We start from the raw sequence: 19,805 nt of genomic DNA, 5'->3' as shown, positions 1-19,805 counted from the left end.
CGGTAGCAGACACACATCTTTCATCATCACCACGCTTAGACTCCTGTAATCCACGCCGAGTAGCCAGGAGACTTCTTTTTTCGGACCAGGTTTAATAGGTCTGCCCAAGGGCTCAACGATTCTGGAACGACACCTTTGTGTATAAACTCCTTTACTTGTTCTCCAATCACTTTGGGCTCGGTAGGGTTTCTGACAGAAGAAATGTGCTGAGGAAGTACCTATTCTGTGGCGAGTGTGCGACAATGGTAATTGAAGTGGTGTATCTCCATGTATGAAGTCGAATGTAGCAACATGCCTGGAAAAGACCTGTACCAGTGCTTGTCGTTCCGAAGTACAGAGAGACTTGCTGATCATGGCGAGTATTAGCTCTTCAGAATAGCGATTATCGCACGGAGAGCAACCTGCATTGAGGTCCGCAGTTAGTGCCCCTATTGAGCTCCATGAGGCTTTATCAAAAAAAGCGATGTTCATACCACGCGGAAGGACAACCCGTGGCGGAACAGTTCAGCGCCCACAATGTAGCGACTCCTTTCGTCATGCACACGACAGAGAAGAACACCAGTATATTTTTACCACAGTTTTGCTGACAAGCCCAACTACAAGCTCAATGGCGGCCAAGCAAGCGCGGCGGGTACAAATCGTGATCTAGCTTGCTTGAGTTACTCAGGTATGCTATCAATGCTTTTCTTTCTAGCATTCTTGTATACATCTCTTTAATCTTTAATAACCTTCTACCACTGTCTGTCCGTGTAATGAATCCTATCGTATCAGCCTCTCCGATGCTTTCTTTTTTCACCAATACTCTAAGCATCTCTTGCTTACGTAGACCGCTGAGCTTGATAGTTCCTTCTGATTGAAATACAAGGGCTTCTTGAACTTGTACGTTAAGTACTGGTCTTGTCAAGTGAACACAGTAAAGGCCAAAGGCTTACGGACAATGTGATAAAAGAAAAAGATCACCGTATCCGTCGTCTGAACATGCAGCCTTGTATTTGCATTTGCAACCTCAACTGATATTTGCAAGCATACCAACAATATTGTTCACCTTTAGTTGATATAGTCACGAACAACTTGTAAATTCAACATTTACTGAGATCTGGCCGCCCATAATCTTTTAAAGCTCACTCGGCATTTTAAGCCTAAATATGGCTTACGCTACGTGACGCATTACATGGATGTATCGATGCATGGATGTTATAAGCGTCCGCTTTCGAACGGGACGGTGGGTTGCACCACGAAGCTCTTGCTATTACACTGCCTTATGTCCTACCTAGGTTAAACAAAAAAAAACACTATGAACTCCCACAACCAAATTTTCTGATCCCCTATTGCGAACTAGGCTTCCACACGTCTCCGTTTTTTGTCATTTCCCTCCATTTCTTCAACCAATCCTCCAATCGACTCTTAATAATCCCTATTGCCGGACATGTTTAGTTTTCCACTGCTGTCGCTGAACCCAAGGGCTTCAAGGAGGCCAGTGGTACCTAAATCGACCACTGGGTAGACGTCTTCACATTCTAATAAAACATGCTCCATAGTTCTCCTAGCTTTACCGCAGCAAGCACATGGTTCTTCTTCCTTCTTATATCTCGCTTTATAGGTGCATGTTCTAAGGCATCCCCATCTCGCTTCGAAAAGTAATGAGCTTCCCTTTGAGTTATCACAAATTGTTTCTTTCCTAATTTCGTTTTTTCGTCTTAAGTAGTTACTCATGGCAGGTTTCGTTTCCATTGCCACCACCCATGAGATTATTTCGGCCTCTCTGACTATCCGCTTGACTTTCTCTGTTGCTGTGTTGCCCACCCTACAGGCGGCAAACTTGCTGGTAAGCTTCCTAGTCCTTTTCCTCTACTGTGAATCAATGTTTTTCCGGTACAGATACCTCAACACTCTCCCAGCTCATTTACTTTCTTCCATATTCCTCAGCCATTCTTCATACTCAATTTTACTGCAAGCTTCCCTCACTTCAAAACTAGTAGGGCCCATATCACCCTGCACAGCTTCATTTGTAGTCTTCCCGTGAGCGCCCAATGCGAGGCGACCCACTGACCTTTGATTTACATCGAGTCCTGATTGTACCCCTGATTTAAAGCAAACATCCGCATTTCCAAAAGTCCTGGAACCATTACACCTTTCCACATACCTCGGAGCCCCTCGTACCTATTGTATCCCCATAGTGCTCTGTGCTTCCAGTATGGCTGCATTTCTCTTCCCCTTCACTGTAATTGCTTTTTTTCTGTGTTTCCATATATATATATTGCCTTCGTTTATCCATATACCAAGGTACTTATATTCTGTTACCCGATGTATTTCATGGCCCTATATCGCCCCTGTCTATTCACTGTTTTCATTGAATACCATAACACCTGATTTTCTAACGCTAAATTTGAAACCTAAATTGTTGCCTTCCTGTCCACAGATATTAGCCAGACGTTGCAAATCACTTTGCTTGTTAGCTAGCAACACAATGCCGTCCGTATCAAATAAACCTGGGAGCTACTGCTCTAGTACTCTACCCGCCTGTTTGTATGAGAGATTAAACCCGATATTACTTCCTTCTAGCGCCCTCCCCATCCTCGCCATGTACATCATAAATAGCAGCGGGGATAAAGGGCACCCCTGCCTCAGTCCCTTGTTGATATGAACTTTCTCCTCGCTCCTCCTCCCTTCCCATTCAACGCAAACGGTATTTTCTAGGTAAATCTCTCAAAAGCTGTAGACAATCGTCACTTAAGCCTTCCCCTTCCAGAATATCCCACAAAATTTTGCGGTCTACGTTATCATAGGCTCCTGTAATGTCTAAAAAGGCCACATATAACGGTGTGCATTCTACTTTTGATATTTCAATACACTGAATAAGAACAAACAAGTTATCATCCAAACGTCTACCTATTCGAAAGCCATTCTGAAGTTCTCCCAAAATGCCATTATTCGCTGCCCATGCTTGAAGCTTTAATTTGATTACCTGCATTGCTAGCCTGTATATTACGGATGTAATGGTCAACGGACTATACGAGTGAATTTTATCTTTCTCCCCTGACCTTTATAAATTAAGTTCATTCTACTTTGTCGCCAACTGTCTGGTATTCGTCTATATTTTAAAGTTATTTCCACTGCTTTCACCAGAGTTTCCCTACTTTTTGGTCCTAGTTCATTATTCAGCCTAACAGGAACCTGGTCTAGCCCTGTGTCTGTGTGCTTAGTAATTTTCTCTTCGGCTGTCTTCCAGTTGAAATTTGTCAGCACCAGCTCCTTTTCCATTTGGCTCTCTTTCATGCTCTTTTTTCCTTCAGGTACAACTTCGGTATTGCCTTGGAATAATTCGGCTGTTATTTTTCGGGTGTAATTTGTTGCCGCTTCTCCTCCCAGTGTGTTTTCATCTTCGTCTAGGATATGTTGTTGTATTGTTGTGGACTTCCTGCCTAATAATGTTATGTAGTTACACAGTATTCTAGGTGCGGCCTGCTTTTTCTCACGTATTTCTCACAACCAACGTTCACTTTCATCTTTTAATTTTGCTTGCACCAGTATTTGAACCATAGACTTTTTCTCCCGGTATATTTCCCATTTACTGGCTACATTATCCTGCGGCAACTGCGCCTATGCTCTTGGGATGCTTTCTGTCGTTCGGCGGTTGTATCTCGTATCTCCCTGTTCCACCAACATTTCGGTTTCTTTTTTCTTTTCCAACGATCATGCTGTTTATCTTTCCGTATTTCTGTCGTTATAACACTTAGAAACTCATTATATTCCCACTCTTTGTTTGGCCATTTGTCAAGTTCTTCCTCGAGTCTAGTGACTATATTGGCTTGCTTGCTTGCTTGCTTGCTTGCTTGCTTGCTTCCTTGCTTGCTTGCTTGCTTGCTGGATGGATGGATGGATGGATGGATGGATGGATGGATGGATGGATGGATGGATGGATGGATGGATGGATGGATGGATGGATGGATGGATGGATGGATGGATGGATGGACGGACGGATGGATGGACGGACGGATGGATGGACGGACGGACGGACGGACGGACGGACGGACGGACGGATGGATGGATGGATGGATGGATGGATGGATGGATGGATGGATGGATGGATGGATGGATGGATGGATGTTATGAGCGTCCCCTTTGGAACGGGATGGTGGGTTGCGCCACCAAGCTCTTGCTATTATACTGCCTAATGTCCTACCTAGGTGTCCTACCTTGCATTATCATGCAGCAGCGCCGCCTGGCGGAAGTTGTCTATCTATATAGGGCGCTTGATTTCAATATTGATAGCCTTTTCGGTACGGTGCGGTTCACGATTGGAAAGGACGCAGGGTGAAACACGGACAGGACAGCGCATTATCCAGTCCGTGTTCGAACCATCCCATCGTCTGCGCTGATTCGCCACATTGTAGGGCGTGTTCATGATTGACCGATGACGCAGCTTTCCATCTCTTAGATTTCACTCGGAGTGACCATTACTTAAGAATATAATTTCCCGTGTCCTAACTATGTATAACGGCTCTTTTTTTTTACCGACACCTCGTCAGAAAAGCTTATTCTGGAATCATTCCATATGTCAACGTGTGTCACCTCAACATTGTAAATGAGCTTGCATTGTGCAGAAACTTCCTTCCCTTCCATAATATCAACGTGTGCAGCAATGTAAACAACTTTAGGATTCACTAACTACAGTGATGGAACAAAGGATACCTCAGGCAGGAGAGATCCCCGCGCTAGAGCATATATTGGAAGCTAGTTAACCACTGGCTCAGCTTCCTATGCTTTTCCTTTCAAGGAAGCCTGTCCCCTACTTTTTTCGCCATTTTTTGACCACTTCATCCCATCTTCTTGTGAACATGTGTCTTTTATAAGTTGCAATTTTTAGAGTGATAATTATGAAAAGGGTTTAGTGAATCTAGTCGATGGAGTAATTTTGGGTGATTTTTGAGAAAGCTTTGTTTTGAAAGTGCGCATAGTTGGTCACAACAATATAACTAACTTTACCCTATTGAAATTCTGAAACAAACGTTCGTTGCTAAATACTTAGTACCGGAGACCAGCCTGACTTTACCTTGAGCGGCAAGACTGTGAGGCGCTGAACTAAGCGTGAGTTACGCCCCCTGGTCTAACGAAAATGTAAAGTATTTGAGGCTGACATGTTGTCTTAAATTACAAAATTTATTATTTCTAACCAGCCAAGGAAACTTTTAACAATCCAAATGTACTTGCGCGGAACAATTCATACTACGGAGCGGCGGGGAAATAAAGAATCATGGAATAAGCGAGGAGAAGAAGAAGAAGACGATTATGCTTGGTGAGCTTCTGTCGCTTTTCAGAGCAGCTGTTGTGCGGCCTGAGCTTTTTTTCGTTCTTGGTATTGTGGATAATACAAGTGCCCAGTCTTAAAAATAGGATCCGCCATTCGCAGTAGCTGGCAAGAGAAATCACGATTTTTCTGAGATTACAGCAATCCTTAAGTACTGTCTGCATTGCTGTACGCCAGTGGCCCATTACCTGTAAACTTCCCGGTTTCCTCTCTCCATATTCTCTGTCATATGCACCGTGACCAGACAACGCCCAGTAGCGAGAATGTTGACAATTCGTGATATTACTTAGGTATTACTTGGGGCATCACAAAAATAATGCAGCATTTTCATGTCTGTTCTCCAGTGGCATCAAGTGCACAGATGTACAGCTTTGACCATAAAATTCTTGCCGAATCGTGACCGGTAATAAACTTGTAAGCTTTCTTGGTGGTAGGTGTCCCTTCTTGCCAGCGTTTCCATGAAATAAGAACAGTGACAGTCATACAGCATGACTATTTTTACCTTTTGAACGAGAAGAAAGGGGTTCACCAGGGGCCCGATTTTTATTAATCATATCATAAGAAGGCAACAATAAAAAAACCTTGGTGTCTTTGTTGGTTTCTTCTGATATGTGTTATATCCTTTGAATACGATTTCAGAAGTAGTTATATACATTGAGGTAGACTGGTTCATTACAGAAAAACGTAGCCCACAGTGTCTGCCCTTCATTTGTATTCAAATTTTCTCAATACTTCCTTCAGATGATTATGACGGAAGAAAGTGAGCTGGAGCTTGATACTGAAGTTTCAAAACCAGAGCGTAAGTACGTAATATTTAGTGTGTCAAATAATTGTGACTGACAATTTCGGCATGATGTAGAAAGAAAACGTCCATCAAGAACTAAAAAGATCATTTTGTGAAAAATGCAACACGTTTCGGCCCCCAAATAGGAGCCACTTTTGTATCGCGTCTTTTCCCGATCAGACGCAATTTTTCAAAGCACTTGATTTTAGATACCTGGGTTGACTCATGCATTTTACGCAGTCCTTCAAGCTATGTTATTCCCATGTGAAGGAGATATGTATTAGATCCAAAAAAAGTAAATTGACCTTTTCTTGCTTCGTCATTGGCGGCGCGTTGAAACCGAGCTAGCTTGTTGACACATTTCCGCATGGTGATAATTTTTACTCTAAAGGTAATGGTAATAATTACTAAATTGTCAACATAAGTGTTACCATGTTATGCTCGCTGCAGAATGGCGCCCTCTCTCAGCAGCCTCGTAAGCCGTTCGATGACCAAGCTGACACTACCCCCCCCCCCCGCCTTATGCCTGCCAACTTCTCAATTTCAGCACACAAACGCAATGTCTTGCGCCTGCCGCTACGCTTCGGTTTTCTTCGCACCCAATTTGTGACTCTAATAGACCACGGGTGTTTGTAATCAGCTTGGTCCACCCCTATTTGCTGTCTAATCAGTACCGATTTTGTCCTACACCTGAACCTTATGCTGTACAAAACCATAGCAGGCAGGCAAATTGCCTTAGCAAGAAGCAGTGCTCATCATCCCTTTATTTAATCCCACAGACTAATCAGAATACCACTTTGGAAGAGAAATGAAGAGTGAATACACTTAAGGGAAGCTTTTGCTGTTACGTGAACTATATAATTAAGTATAATATTTTACACATGCATTCCACATCATAGTTTCCGAACCTGTGGTTAAATAACAGTTTAATAATTTACTGCCGACGCCTCTCAAATGTCATCGGCTTGGCCCATTCTATATAGAATGAGCGTCAAAAGTTCACGGACCACGTCATTAAAGAAAAAGATCCACATTTCCGTCGTTTGTGCGTGCAGCCTGAAAGTTGCATTTCCACCTTCAACTAATCTTTGCAAGCCTACGACGTTCTTGAACTTTAATGATTACGGTCACGAACGACGAGTAAATTTAAGCTTTACTGTGACGTGGCCGCCCATAAATGTTTAACGCTCACTCGGCATCTTAAGCGTCAATTTGAGTTTCGCTACCTGACGCTAATTTTGGTCGTAACGCTGTCGTGATATAGTATTTCCTTCCATGTAATTAATGCATTTGTCATGTTGAAGTGTAACTGGCTGCGTTCAGACAGGTGAAAAATTGCGCTTGTGTACTACTGGCAACTCACCTTAAAAAGACAAATACGTCGCAATTTGCCAGTATTACATTAGGCATACCGGCGAAGCTTATCATGCACAAGTCCGTAGCTTTTTCTGAAACCTTTATGTAGATTTGCCTCCACACATCCGACTTCTGAAACAATGGCTGACTGTGCTCAACCACGCAAATTATTGTCATCTGCAACATTCATGAAGCTTTTACGCAGCGACATTCACTTTGGTCTTTTAATGCTGCATTCGATCAAGCACACATGAGGCAAAATACGTTACCGCGCTTGCTGGTTGTGCAACACTTGGAAGATTTTCGAAGAAAAAGTAAGCCACATTAACAGTAGCAGCCAATCGAACAGCAATGATATCACCAAATCGGCGGTTCTGTGATACGCTGAACAAAATGTGGTACACTAAGGTTTTAGATATTAGGTGCACGTGCGCCCCAAGATTCTCAGTTAATCAGACATATACCTTACTCGTGACAGTCGGGCGCGACATCTTTTTCTATCACTGTTTCTGCAAGATATATTCGCGAAAATGTCATGCAATACGCTTTTGAAAGGGATTGACATTGGTTGAAGTTCGCATTGAATGAAAAACTTCGGCATCAACAAACGTTTTTTTTTTTTTCCTCCTGCATTTCTACACAACACTGATAGTCATTATGATAATCAAAGCGCCTCCATTTGGTGAATGAGAAAAAAAGCCTAATTCTCTGCAGTTATGAACCTGTTCACGCAGTATTTACAGTTTTTATCATCCCCACACTTACCACAATGCCCATCGCAGTGACAACAACTGCTAGTTTTTCACGACAAGGTTCTGCGTCGACAAAATGACACCCTTAATTTACGCCATAGACAAAGGTCAATCAATGGTTCCAAAAGCATCCCGTCAGTGATACCGTCGCCAAATGCTCAAGTAAATCAGTCTGCCGTATCAGATCCAAATTGAAATAATATGTTTCTCTTATAAGCTACTTTGTTTATTTGCATCTTTCCTTTACAGCTCAGCGTGAAGACGAGTAAGTTTTTAACGAGAAAAATAGCTTTCTCTATACCAGTGATGTGGCAGCGATAATTCTTTTGCTGCTGAACTGAACTATAAGGTGCACTTTAGATTTACAAATTAGATACCGTGGGTGGTCCAAGAACTCATTCCGTGAAATGGACATAAAAAATCGATACTTTTCTCACCCGGAAACCTTGTTTCAGTTGTAGCACTAATGCTTCTCGTGCACTGAAGCTTATACCATTGCAACCTGCTTGCGGACAGCCAGCAAGTATTGAACTCAGAAGCCACGATAAATTTATAATATCACCTACAGAGGGAAGTCAGAACAGAAACAGCAACGCCACCGGTAATGGCCACCGCCGCCATGACCTACTTGTAACGCGCCCGCCTCGGCTGCGGGCTTGATTCCCACCTCGGCCGGGCACCCACTATTTTCCAAATGGGCAAAAGATGCACCAGGCCTGACGTTCGGCTTTCCTCATGGCTGACACGCTTGCGAAAGGAGCCTGCGCCTTAATATTCTTGTAGAAATCCTCCTGAGCACGAAATAAAGGGATATTTGGGCCACTTCCATGGCGGTCATTTGAAATATGTATATATGAGGACACCTTTGGGTTGGAGACAAGCACCCTTTTTCAAGCGTTGAGGTTCCATAATGGCCCAGCGCCAGGCCGGAAGCGCGATTGTGCCTATTTACTGGTAGGTACTCGATGGTAGCACTCGCCTCTCACAGCCGCGGCAGATGCTCTTCGACCGGGCTGTCTGCACGTGGCTGGAAAACCAGGCGCTAAGAGACAATTCGTGAATCTCCATTAGGCCCCTTATTCGAGATGGGAACCCCCGCCCCTCTAGAGCCGAGCACAATGCCAGGAAACATATGTACCCGTTAGCGAAAACCGGTGTGTTTCCTGCTGCACCGAGATTTGAACGCGCTACCTCATACAAGGCGGACGCTCTACCGCTAGGCCACCGCTGCGATACTTCGTTACCGTATCATTTGTCTGCGCAATCTTCAGAGGCAACTGCGCGATCAGTCTTTGGTACCTACTGGACTATCTCCTCAGGTCTGACCGATTTATCAGCATACAACGTGAGTAAGCAGTAATATTTAGTTCGCGTTGGTGGCACCTACACATTTTATAAGTGCTTTTAAGGTACTCATTAAATTTAAAGCACCTTGACTGAATGCATTTGGAGATGAACAGGTGAAGCATACTTGACTAGGGTGCGAATATACAATAAATGGCATTGCATATATTTTAGTTCTTTCCGTATTTTTGTATTATATAAATATTGCTTTGTAAACCGCCACTGATGTGGCAGAAAGAAAACAGCATCAGGTCATTAATATCATGCACAATTTTTGCGCAGTTTTAAGAAACCGCTGCTCATCATCGCCGCAGTTGTGTGTGCCGCCCTCCTCATCGCGATTGTTGCTGGAGCATTTTGGACTATGTCAGGTATGGTCTGTGCAGTATTCGCTGACTTTCTATCTTCCTACAAGAAAACTAATGTGATACGGGCTTGCAGGAAACTTTTATTGTTCAAATGACAGCATGTGCTGAGAAAAGCAAACCTTACGTGCAGTTACTTTGAAATGCAGACACGAAACCAACACAGCTGCATACGTAAGGGCTCTTCGCAGGCTTTATAGAAGGCTACAATCCTTGCCAAACGTTCACGATTTCATAAGTTTCCATACAGCCAATGTTACCATTCGAAGACGCGGTGTAACTAGTGCTTTTGTCCTGCCAAACGAATAAATTAATGTTCACTCTCTGCTACGAATTGTTGCCCATGACGTCACTTGCGTAGCGTCCAACTGAATGCATGAACAAGTCAAACATTGGGATTCTAAACACCGCTGCAGCACCTGTTGGTTCACATGAAAACTCGTCCAAGTCCATATCAAACTTGTGCATACAAAATGCGACTCAATAGCACTCATTTCTTGAGCTTGAATAAACATAACTGTCCATAAACTTCTCTAATAATCAGTCTTGAATATTTTCGTGTCATTTTCCTTTGTGTTTCAAGGCCATGCTAGTGGCTAGCAAGGAGACTAGCAGGCACTCAATTTTCTATAAATGAGAAGAAAAGGGGGTTAACCGAGGGGCGCGTTTTTATTAGTCATATCATAAGAAACCAACAAACACTGACACTAAGAACAACATAGGGGAAATTACTTGTGCTTAATAAATGAAGTAAAGAAACGATAAATTATTGGAAATGAAAGTGGATGAAAAAACAACTTGCCGCAGGTGGGGAACGATCCCACAACCTTCGCACTTCGCGTGCGATGCTCTACCAATTGAGCTACAGCGGAGCCGTTTTCTATCTTTCTTGGCTATTTATGTTCTACAGTAGAACCTTCAGAGTGTTAGCCAGCGCCACCACTCACAGACTTTGGCGGCGTATGTGGAACATTATTGATGCCGCAGGCGTCACGAGAACGTGATCACTTTGGGTGAAGGCAGCCGGTCAATAAACCCAGGCATGCTACCTAAAGGCATCAATGTTGCCGGATTCGAGGCCCTCGTCTCAACGGTCTCGAATCCGGCAACATCGAAATACAGCCGGCAACGTTAAAATACAGCCTCTAGTCCCCGGTACCGTCGTCGCCTCTGTCTTCGACCTCTTTTACTCACCGAGTTGCAATCTCCGTTTCGCAGACGAAGCGCGCTTTACACCGCGTTACATTATTTGTATACATAGGCTTTTGTTAAATACCGCTTCCTAAATTTGGGTAGCACCTTCGTTAGTCTGCGTTCTTTGTCTCAGTCTGCTGGCACATCCCTTCCAAGATAAATGTTCAAGCTCATATTATGGACTATCAGTGTCTGTTATATAATCATCAACAGAATATTTATAGAGCCACCAACATACCAAAAGGAAACCCGATGAAATCTTGGGATAAAACTTATCTATGCTTTCTTTCAAAACAGACACCTGCCAAAAAATTCCATAAAAGGAAACTCACTTCAAGGACATGCGTAAACTTGTTCCAACGTAACATAAAACAGGGGTCGCCTAATGTTTTCTAAACAGAGTCACAACCTGGCGACATATCCGCGCTATTCTCCCAATTGATACCTTACGCGCATAGGGCGAATCCGCACTTTTTTTTCGACAAGCGTAGCAACGATTACGAGGCGGTTGCGCATAATCGAGTCTGGACAATACCGCAGTTCTGACATCCGCGAGGTTAGGGTCTTTCAAACTTTATTTCGTGTTTGTTTGTCGGCGTTCCTGGTGGCTCCCTTCATCGTGACTATATTAAATCAAAGCAACAGGGCATAACTGCTTTGCACAAGGCAGGGGAGATGCGAATTCACACATGCGTAAAGTGAAAAATTGTTCACGACTCCATAAATATGTGGAATTAGCGTCTCTGTCCTATGAAGCCAAGTCTAAGAAATGGCGGGGCCATCGAATAATAAAAATATTTGCAGCTGATGTGATCAAGTAAGATTTCTTTGCGACGTGAACAGACAACTCTAGTTATAATACAGGGGGCGATGAACCAGTCGACGACCAAGGAAGTGGCGAAGACGTCACACCTGCTTCGTACCCAAGCGGAGGCAACTACAAGGGTCAGACAACACCTGCTGATGTCATTCCCAACGGAGCGCCCAAAACACTCCCACCGCCACCACCAAATACGACAGGTAACATCGGTTCAGCATCCGTGCTGCAGTATGAAAAACCAGCGGGGCTGAAGATAAGTTTACGCAGTTCCTTTGGTTCGGCCTTAATCACTAATAGCGCTTGGTTTTTTAAGGTATTCGGGGGATAAATCTTGCTACATCCGTTTTTGTGAGCGTTTGCCGGGAACAACAAGGTAATTTTTATTACAAGTTGACATCTTTTGTTGCGTAATCTTGAACATGTAAGTCGCTGCTGGTTACATTAGATATCTTACTGAACCTAAGGCATGATTTTAAAATCTCTGCTCACGCTCTGCAAATTGTGTTTAGAAATATAAAATTGACGTTTTACACTTTGTTTTCATGATGGATCGTTTTTCTTTTAATACGTGTGCTATTTTGGGGAAGGTGAAGCACCCAGCCATTAGTTCAGCTGTCGAACATCGTTCTTCTCTTTCCACAGCTGTTAGCTGGACAGCGTGCATTGGTATTTACAGAACACTGAGATAGTTGCAGCGATGCACCAGATATAGTACAAAAAATTCGCCTAAGAATGTTACAGATAAAATTGGCTTCAAGAAGCCTTATATCAGAAGTCTGAGGAAGGCTGAAACTGCCAATGACAACGTTTCGAGAAAGGCGCGCAGTTCCGCGATTACAAAGCTGACTTGAAACCTTGAGCGACTACGGCAGGACATGTATTTACCACACAAAATCCTAGTTTCCTATAATGTAGCTCTATAGAAGAGGCTCTGCGAACCTTGACGCTCGAAAGAAATGTCGACTTTTCACGAAAGTATTCAAGAAATCGACGTTTCTAACTCGCGAAATATACAAAATATGTAATACACCGCGTATACCGGTAACCACTGTCATGTCTAGCCACTGCGTGCGCTAGACTTGACTTGTGGCAACGGGGAGTACCCGCGTTGTCCTGAACATCTCAGAGGTCGCATTCTGGAATGCACGCCCTGACTTTTAACCGCCGTCGTCTGCTGAGTGCTGTCGAAAGGTTAGAAGGCTGTCGAAAAATAGTTAGAGGCTTTCTTTGTGCTACATTTGCGAGGTATACCTGCGTTAGCATCAGGCGATTATCCTCCATCATACTGTGTCGCAGAAAGCCTACGCGAAAGTTGTGACGGTTGCCGCTGGTTATTCACACGCGAAGGAGTGTTGGCGAGAATGAACGACGAAGACAACGCTACTTGCCACGAATCACGCCGCGACAGTATCTCAACCTTTATCGCGAGAGAGGAACACAGGAAGAGATGTATCCAGAGAAATACCAACGCGCCTTCAGAAAGTGTGTGAAATCCTGGCTTCGAACGTAGCTGCGGCTGAACGGCGACATTCGCGCAGCATACGCGTATAGCCGAGTTGAACGTCAAACGCACTTTGACGGTCGCGTTATTTAACGTTTTTCACGTTTAGGGCGAGCATCGGTGCCGTGTCCATAAGAGTCAAGTCATCTGGTATAAGGAGCACACGTGAAGTTGAACGACACTGGATGAAGAACAAAGAACACGATCTGCATTACCGATAAGCTTATACAAAATAACTGCGAGGTCTTATGGATATCAGTGATCAATAATTGTACGTTTTTAGGTCATCTGCGTAATTTCATAACATCGAAGTTTTTTTTTAATGATACTAGCTGAGTTTGGTGTAGGAAAGCTTTTGTCAGCACATCTGCTGACAAACGTTCTGCTGAGTCGCAGCCTTACCCACTCCTGAAAGGCCACTGTCACTATGGAGGTATCCTATAATTAAGGAATTACGGAATTCAAATTCAGTGCCTGTAGTAAAAAGAAATACAATTAAGTTGGCATCAACAAAGCAAGCGATCATGCGCTGGTTTAAGAGTTGCATTGGCCGTACTCATGGGGCCCGAATAACTTCACTAAACTCGAACAAGAAGGAGGAAAATGAAGGTCTCGATTTTTGTTAATCACGACCACGCAAATCCAACAGGCAATTAAGCCAGACAATAAAAAGGAGTAATTGTCTTAGTTGAAATGGAGATTTAGAAAATAATACAAAAAGGTGGAAAACGAAAATGAACCAAAAGATTTGTCGACGGAGGGCGACAAACCCCCAACTTCCGCATTACAAGTGCTTTGAACTACCGATTCTGCTAGGTCGACGACCATCTATCCGTTCACTATCTTTCATATTTATGTGTACTATATCTAGTCCTGGGCGTGTTAGCCAGGGCTAGTCAGGCCCATGGCGGGTGGCTGTGGAACACCCTTTATCCCTCAACATTTCGCTTAATTCATTCCTTTCTAGATTATTTCAAAAAGCTTCAGCTATTGTGCGGAAATGTGATTAAACCCTCCATATTAATTTCAAATGCCGCCAGTGTGTGCCCAGATTTCATACGTAGCACGTTGGTTTCTCGCTCCCTATTTCTCGAAGTCCTGCTGCCTGCAGGCATCTTTCATCATCACTCATGACGTTTCCTTATTCCCATGAGAGATCAAAAAGCCTGTCAGGAAGTCAAACGTATAGAAATTTAAAAATTTGCTGGCAATGCTTGAGACCGCTTAAAACATTCTCTGTACGTGAAGTGCTGACGCCGTGCGTAGTCAGGCTCTATTCTTCTTCGGGTTTCATGAAGGGCACTATTTTCTATGTGTTCCTTTTATTTCACCATTACGAAGAGACCTTTTGAAAATTTTTAGCCTCCGTGATAGCGAACCACACTAAAGGGGCCCTGAACCACTCCTCGCACTGGGTTACAAAGAAAATACACAGTCTACGCGTAGCATACGTTCCTGTGAAGATCCCAGACAAATTTTGCAGTCGTGCGTGGCGCGTAGAGCTCACAAGCGGAGCGCGACTCACCTTTTCTTCATGCACTCCTTTTCGAAACGATGCCTTACCCTCGCCCGTTTCAAAGCTGCCGGCAGCTTGTATATGTCGTCATATGCAAGATTATCTTAGACGGCTGCTGTTGTCTGATTGCTGACGTCAATCAAAACGTGTGTTTAGATCACTGTGCTTCTTCCGACTATTAATGTGCATATCTATTGACGCAATTTGAGAAACAGACTGAAGTTAGCGAAAATCTGCGTTTCAAATATTCACAACAATTTCCATAATAAGCCGACTACGACCTGCGCAGGCTCTTCACGGCTGCCAGCGTAGAAATTTGGCCACAGTGCTTATTGGTATCGTAGCCACCGGGTCTCGCTAATTTCGATTAGTTTTGAACACTGCACAAGTCTCGAACCTCGCTCAACTTAAGGCCATACCAAATGTACCCTTGCCAGCACGCGCTCACTCCTTGGCGCTCCTCGCTAGACGCCTTAGCTGACATCACTTCGTACTGAGCTATTGTTTCCAGCGCTTGAAAACGCTTCGTTTCGATGGGGCTACTATGCCCCGCTCAAGCTACTGCAGGACAATACCGGTCCGCCCCACGCAGCATGGCTAGACTCGAGCACATGAGCGCGAGCGAGCCCTCCAGCGATGTCGTGCACACAGCAAACCTTGCGCACTCGTGCATGTAGCGGCGTCGGCTACGTAGCGTAGAAAGCACGGCCTCCGCGGGCTGCAGCGACGAGGCCGCTTGCTGAGCTCGCTGCGGTTCCCTGAGGATTACCACGTGCTCTGTGGTCAGGTACATGCTGAGGTGGCCCGAGCACCAACATCGACTGGAACAGGTCTGATGTTGGTGCCTCGCCATTTGCACATCTACTAGGGGTGTCGTCATTATTGTCAAAGCTCGTTACGTTAGGAATCGCTTCAGCGTGAGTCCGCAGAGCGGGATTGATCACTTACTAGTGGGGGCGCTGCCGGCGTAGTCGCACGAGCGAGCATGAAGACGACGTTTCGTTTGACCATCAGAAATTGTGTAATTGCCGTAGAGATACAGGCGAACAAAAATGTGCTACTTTTAACTCGATGCTATAAAACAGAGCCGCACGTAGTTATCTAGTACACTGTAGCACAGCATAAAGGAGACACACTGAACTCAACATTACGTTGACGGATATTCTTCAAGGTTGGCACACCGTTAGTGCCAAAATCAGAGGGGAAGTTGTCTGCTCCTGAAGAGTCAGAGAAGACAACTAAAAGTGATCAGGGCGAAGAAGAGCAGAATTTTAGAAAGTAGGAGATCAAATAGCGGACGATACACGTCTCTCTACAGATATATCTCATTGAATCACTTTAGGAACGCAACATTTTGGCTCAGCTGCCGAAGCGAACACGTGGGTGACATCCTTCGTTGACCCAATGTTACGACCGAGCACTCCTTTAACCGCTATCAAGTGCATAGTGAGCCAGCGAAGGACCTTCCCGGGATGTCACAATTGCCAACCTCGCCGAAGTGGTGCTGGAAATAGTTTTAATGAGTCGCGAAGAACTTCTACAGACAAGATTCGTTGAAGTGGACGCGCAGCTGCAGGAGCTTGTGGATTCGGTCCTGGAGCCTATGCACCGATACACCATTGAACAGGATACATCGGTAGGCGTACGCCCTACTTTCAATGTCATCTGGTAACACCAACGACAGATGACGCATCAGAGTGAACTTATGCAACTCTGCTCATCTTCCATAACCTCCAACAAAACATTAAAGAACCAGATATATCTGAGCAAAGCTCAGCGAGTCCCAACTGATGGCTTTGGTCTTCGATAATATACATGTGAGAGGAATAGGTGGCTCTCTGACGGTGAGCAGATTCTGAACATGCGTCATCACCTCAGTGTCATCGCTAGTAAGAGGTTTGACGTGCAGTTTTTGAATAAGCTACTAGCGTGTTGGAGCAATAGCTCAATCATTTCTGGCGGCTTTCCCTCACAACGCTGTTGAAAGTTGGAACGTGGCTCTGCACTTTACATACCAATGTAGTTTTTTATTAAGGTAATGGCTCAAAAGACGCTGTTGTATAAATCGAAACCAATCCTTCGATCGCCTGCAGCTATGGCTTAAATTACACGAGGGCTGTGTGTAGATAACGAAAGCAAGTTCATATAAGAGCACCAGGGACATTTGAAGACCTACAGTGCATAGAGTTATTGTTACCAACAACGTAACTGGCGCAAGAGCAAGCGGACAGCGGAACCGTACCTGTTGTTAATTTATGTGAGCTGAAAACGAAATTTGGGTTGGACGCCTATCAACGAGTGGTTCCTCTACCCAGCCCATCATATAGTGTAAAAGAAAGTTCATATCATCGTACCAATTTTGTCGATAGGAGCGGTCAACGCTCTGCACTGAAGTATCTGACCGTACTTCAACTGTTGCTGTGAAAACAAATCATTGTCGATGACAAGTCCCAAATCATAGGTTTGTATAATACGTTTGCGTAGTGCCCACTCATTGCTTCACCTCCATGTCAAGGTCGATGACATTGAAATGAAAGCCCGCGCCAACAGTGGTGCCTCTGTGTCCATAATGAATAAGAGTCATGTGGACATCAGCCACCTGCATGCTGGCAGGACCCTGAAGGTCCAGGGATACGATGGGACTGTGAGCTCACGCAATGAGTGGTAGTTCAAATTCGTTGAATTTCAAGATCACAGCATCAAGACAGACGCGTTAGTTTGCCGGATGTAACTTCTGACTTGCTCTTGTCCTGCCCTGATAGGAAATGTTACAGACGAACATCTGGGACGACAAGGTCCTGATTGAAAACAACAGAAATGAACGAGCTAGAGGTACCTAGACAACTAAAATACATTTGCCCTGAGGATTACATAAAGAAATAGCCGGAGATTCTCTGCGTAGGGAAATTCTCTCCAGCAATGGAGTATCGTGTGGTTGCTTTCGGCCTTGCAGACCAAACTATGGTTCGAAGAACTCCGTATAATATGCCGCAAGAAAGGAAGATATCGTTGAAAGAAAAGCTTGGATCTGGCTTCGTATTGTGATGGCCTGACCACGACGGAACTATTTTCTTTCGGGACAACAGCACCGACACCGACTGCGCAGTACCTATTGAATATAAGCAGCGGGCCCTCTGACGCGCACTTCAGTGGGCATGGTCGAGCGGCAACAGCGATGAGGTCGCTCAATCCAGCTTGCTTCTTTGTACAGGTTGGTTCATGCTCTCTTTACTCTAAACGAACCAGCAATCGATGTTTGCTGCTCGTACCGTGCCCACAAGCTTTGTTCACGATTGTTGCTGACTGAATTTCTGTAGCAGAGTTGCTAATTTGTTCCAACGACATGGAACTTTATCCTGGGCCTCCTAAATTAGACCCTAACCAGAACAGAGACGTAAAACGTGCAATAGACACTCTCACTAACACCATGAAATCTAGTCGCGCCAAAATAATGGCCTCACTTAACGAGGTCAAAGCTAACCAGAAGCTTCTACGAGACCGTGTTACCAATCTCAGTGTTGGACTGTCAGCCGCACAGGATAAAGTCAGCGCAATAGAGGAACTTCGCGACGATCCCGACATATATCGTGTTGAGTCAGACGCCATCAGAGGCGAAAATGTCACCTTCCAGGGACGTTTCGATAACTATGAAGATCAATCACGTAGATCTAACTTGGGGTTCTACGGTATAGCTGAGAGTCCGAATGAAACGTGGGCGAGATCTGAGGAAATACTGCATAAAGTTCTTCGAGAAAATTTTGCATTGCAACTTCCCCTAGAAGCTATCGCACGCGCACATCGTTAGTGCGCTTATCTTTTAAACAGAAACCGCCTGATTATCGTGCAACTTTATTTTTTGAAGCTTAGAGATTTAGTATTTTCTCAGAAATGTAAACTTAAGGGTACTCGAAATACTGTGCACAATTACTTCTCTAAAGCTACTAGGCTTTCGTGTGCAGCAAACCAACAGATTTCGGTAAGAAAAGCGGACAGAGATTTGCTGTAAGATACAATAAGATCTGTTTAAACATATAATATCACGTGTACTGCTCACACACAGACAAGACTTGTGAAATCGAAACGCAGAATACCAGGGCCGGTAGCGGTGGGCCTCGTGCCTCTTCAGCTCAAGCTTCTAGCTCTGCCTAGCTACCCGCGGCCACTGAGGCGAAACGTAGCCGTGACTTTCGGTTTCTTTTTTGAAATATAAGTATCATTTAAAAAACGCAACGCCCTTTGCTCACTGATTGACACTTGCGCTGATGTCGTCGTGGCTGTCTGCCAAGATCAACAGCTGCGAGCCCGTTACTTCATTTCATTTCTACATCGACTACATTTTAGGTGGAAGAACTCCCCAGCCTGAAACCATGCCTGGGTACGTTCTCTAACGTTTCCATTGATATCGTTATTTACTGAATAAGAAAGGAGGAACATCAGAAACACCTTTCGCAGATTCTGCGTGCTCTCAGTTTTGCACATTTGTAAGTGAGCTTTAAAAAAAGTGCCCTCTTTTAAGAAATGTAGTGCGACTGGATAGAGTTTGTGAGGTGGCTGCGACAATTCCTGGCACGAAACGCTGCCAGTCGCATAATATGGAGTCATCGCTTTTAAGTTTTATGGAATTTTTGAGAATTACCTGTGACAGCTAGCATAATCCTTGTCCTTGATCTGGATTACTGGAAGAGGCGGACATTACTAGCACGACAATTCAAAACAAATATTCGACTAATTTAAATATATAATAATTAACTTCCTAACTAATCGATTTCTCACACGTATTGCAATTTACGAATGACAAAGGAGAAATGAAAAAATTTGAAAATTGCTGGAGCCGTATCATGTGCACTCACTGCGTGTTTTGCGAG

General features: G+C 44.3%; 1 protein-coding gene across 5 annotated transcripts in view; it reads left to right on the top strand.

The window, feature by feature from the left end:
• Positions 1-19,805, top strand: part of LOC142590269 (uncharacterized) — a 92,074-nt gene that overhangs the window by 4,577 nt on the left and 67,692 nt on the right. For 4 of the 5 annotated variants that reach the window (XM_075702229.1, XM_075702227.1, XM_075702228.1 and 1 more), the window contains exons 2-4: positions 6,050-6,111; positions 9,827-9,915; positions 11,968-12,123. In XM_075702229.1, coding sequence (XP_075558344.1) covers positions 6,050-6,111; positions 9,827-9,915; positions 11,968-12,123 — 307 coding nt within the window. Of the gene's footprint in view, positions 1-6,049; positions 6,112-9,826; positions 9,916-11,967; positions 12,124-19,805 lie in introns of those variants that run through there. The other variant, XM_075702230.1, reaches the window with a different exon arrangement.

Source organism: Dermacentor variabilis, chromosome 8 (genome assembly GCF_050947875.1).
Source record: "Dermacentor variabilis isolate Ectoservices chromosome 8, ASM5094787v1, whole genome shotgun sequence".
Classification (NCBI taxonomy): Eukaryota; Metazoa; Arthropoda; class Arachnida; order Ixodida; family Ixodidae; genus Dermacentor; species Dermacentor variabilis.
The sequence above is the reverse complement of the archived record's forward strand: the minus strand, read 5'-3'. Positions and strand labels throughout refer to the sequence as shown.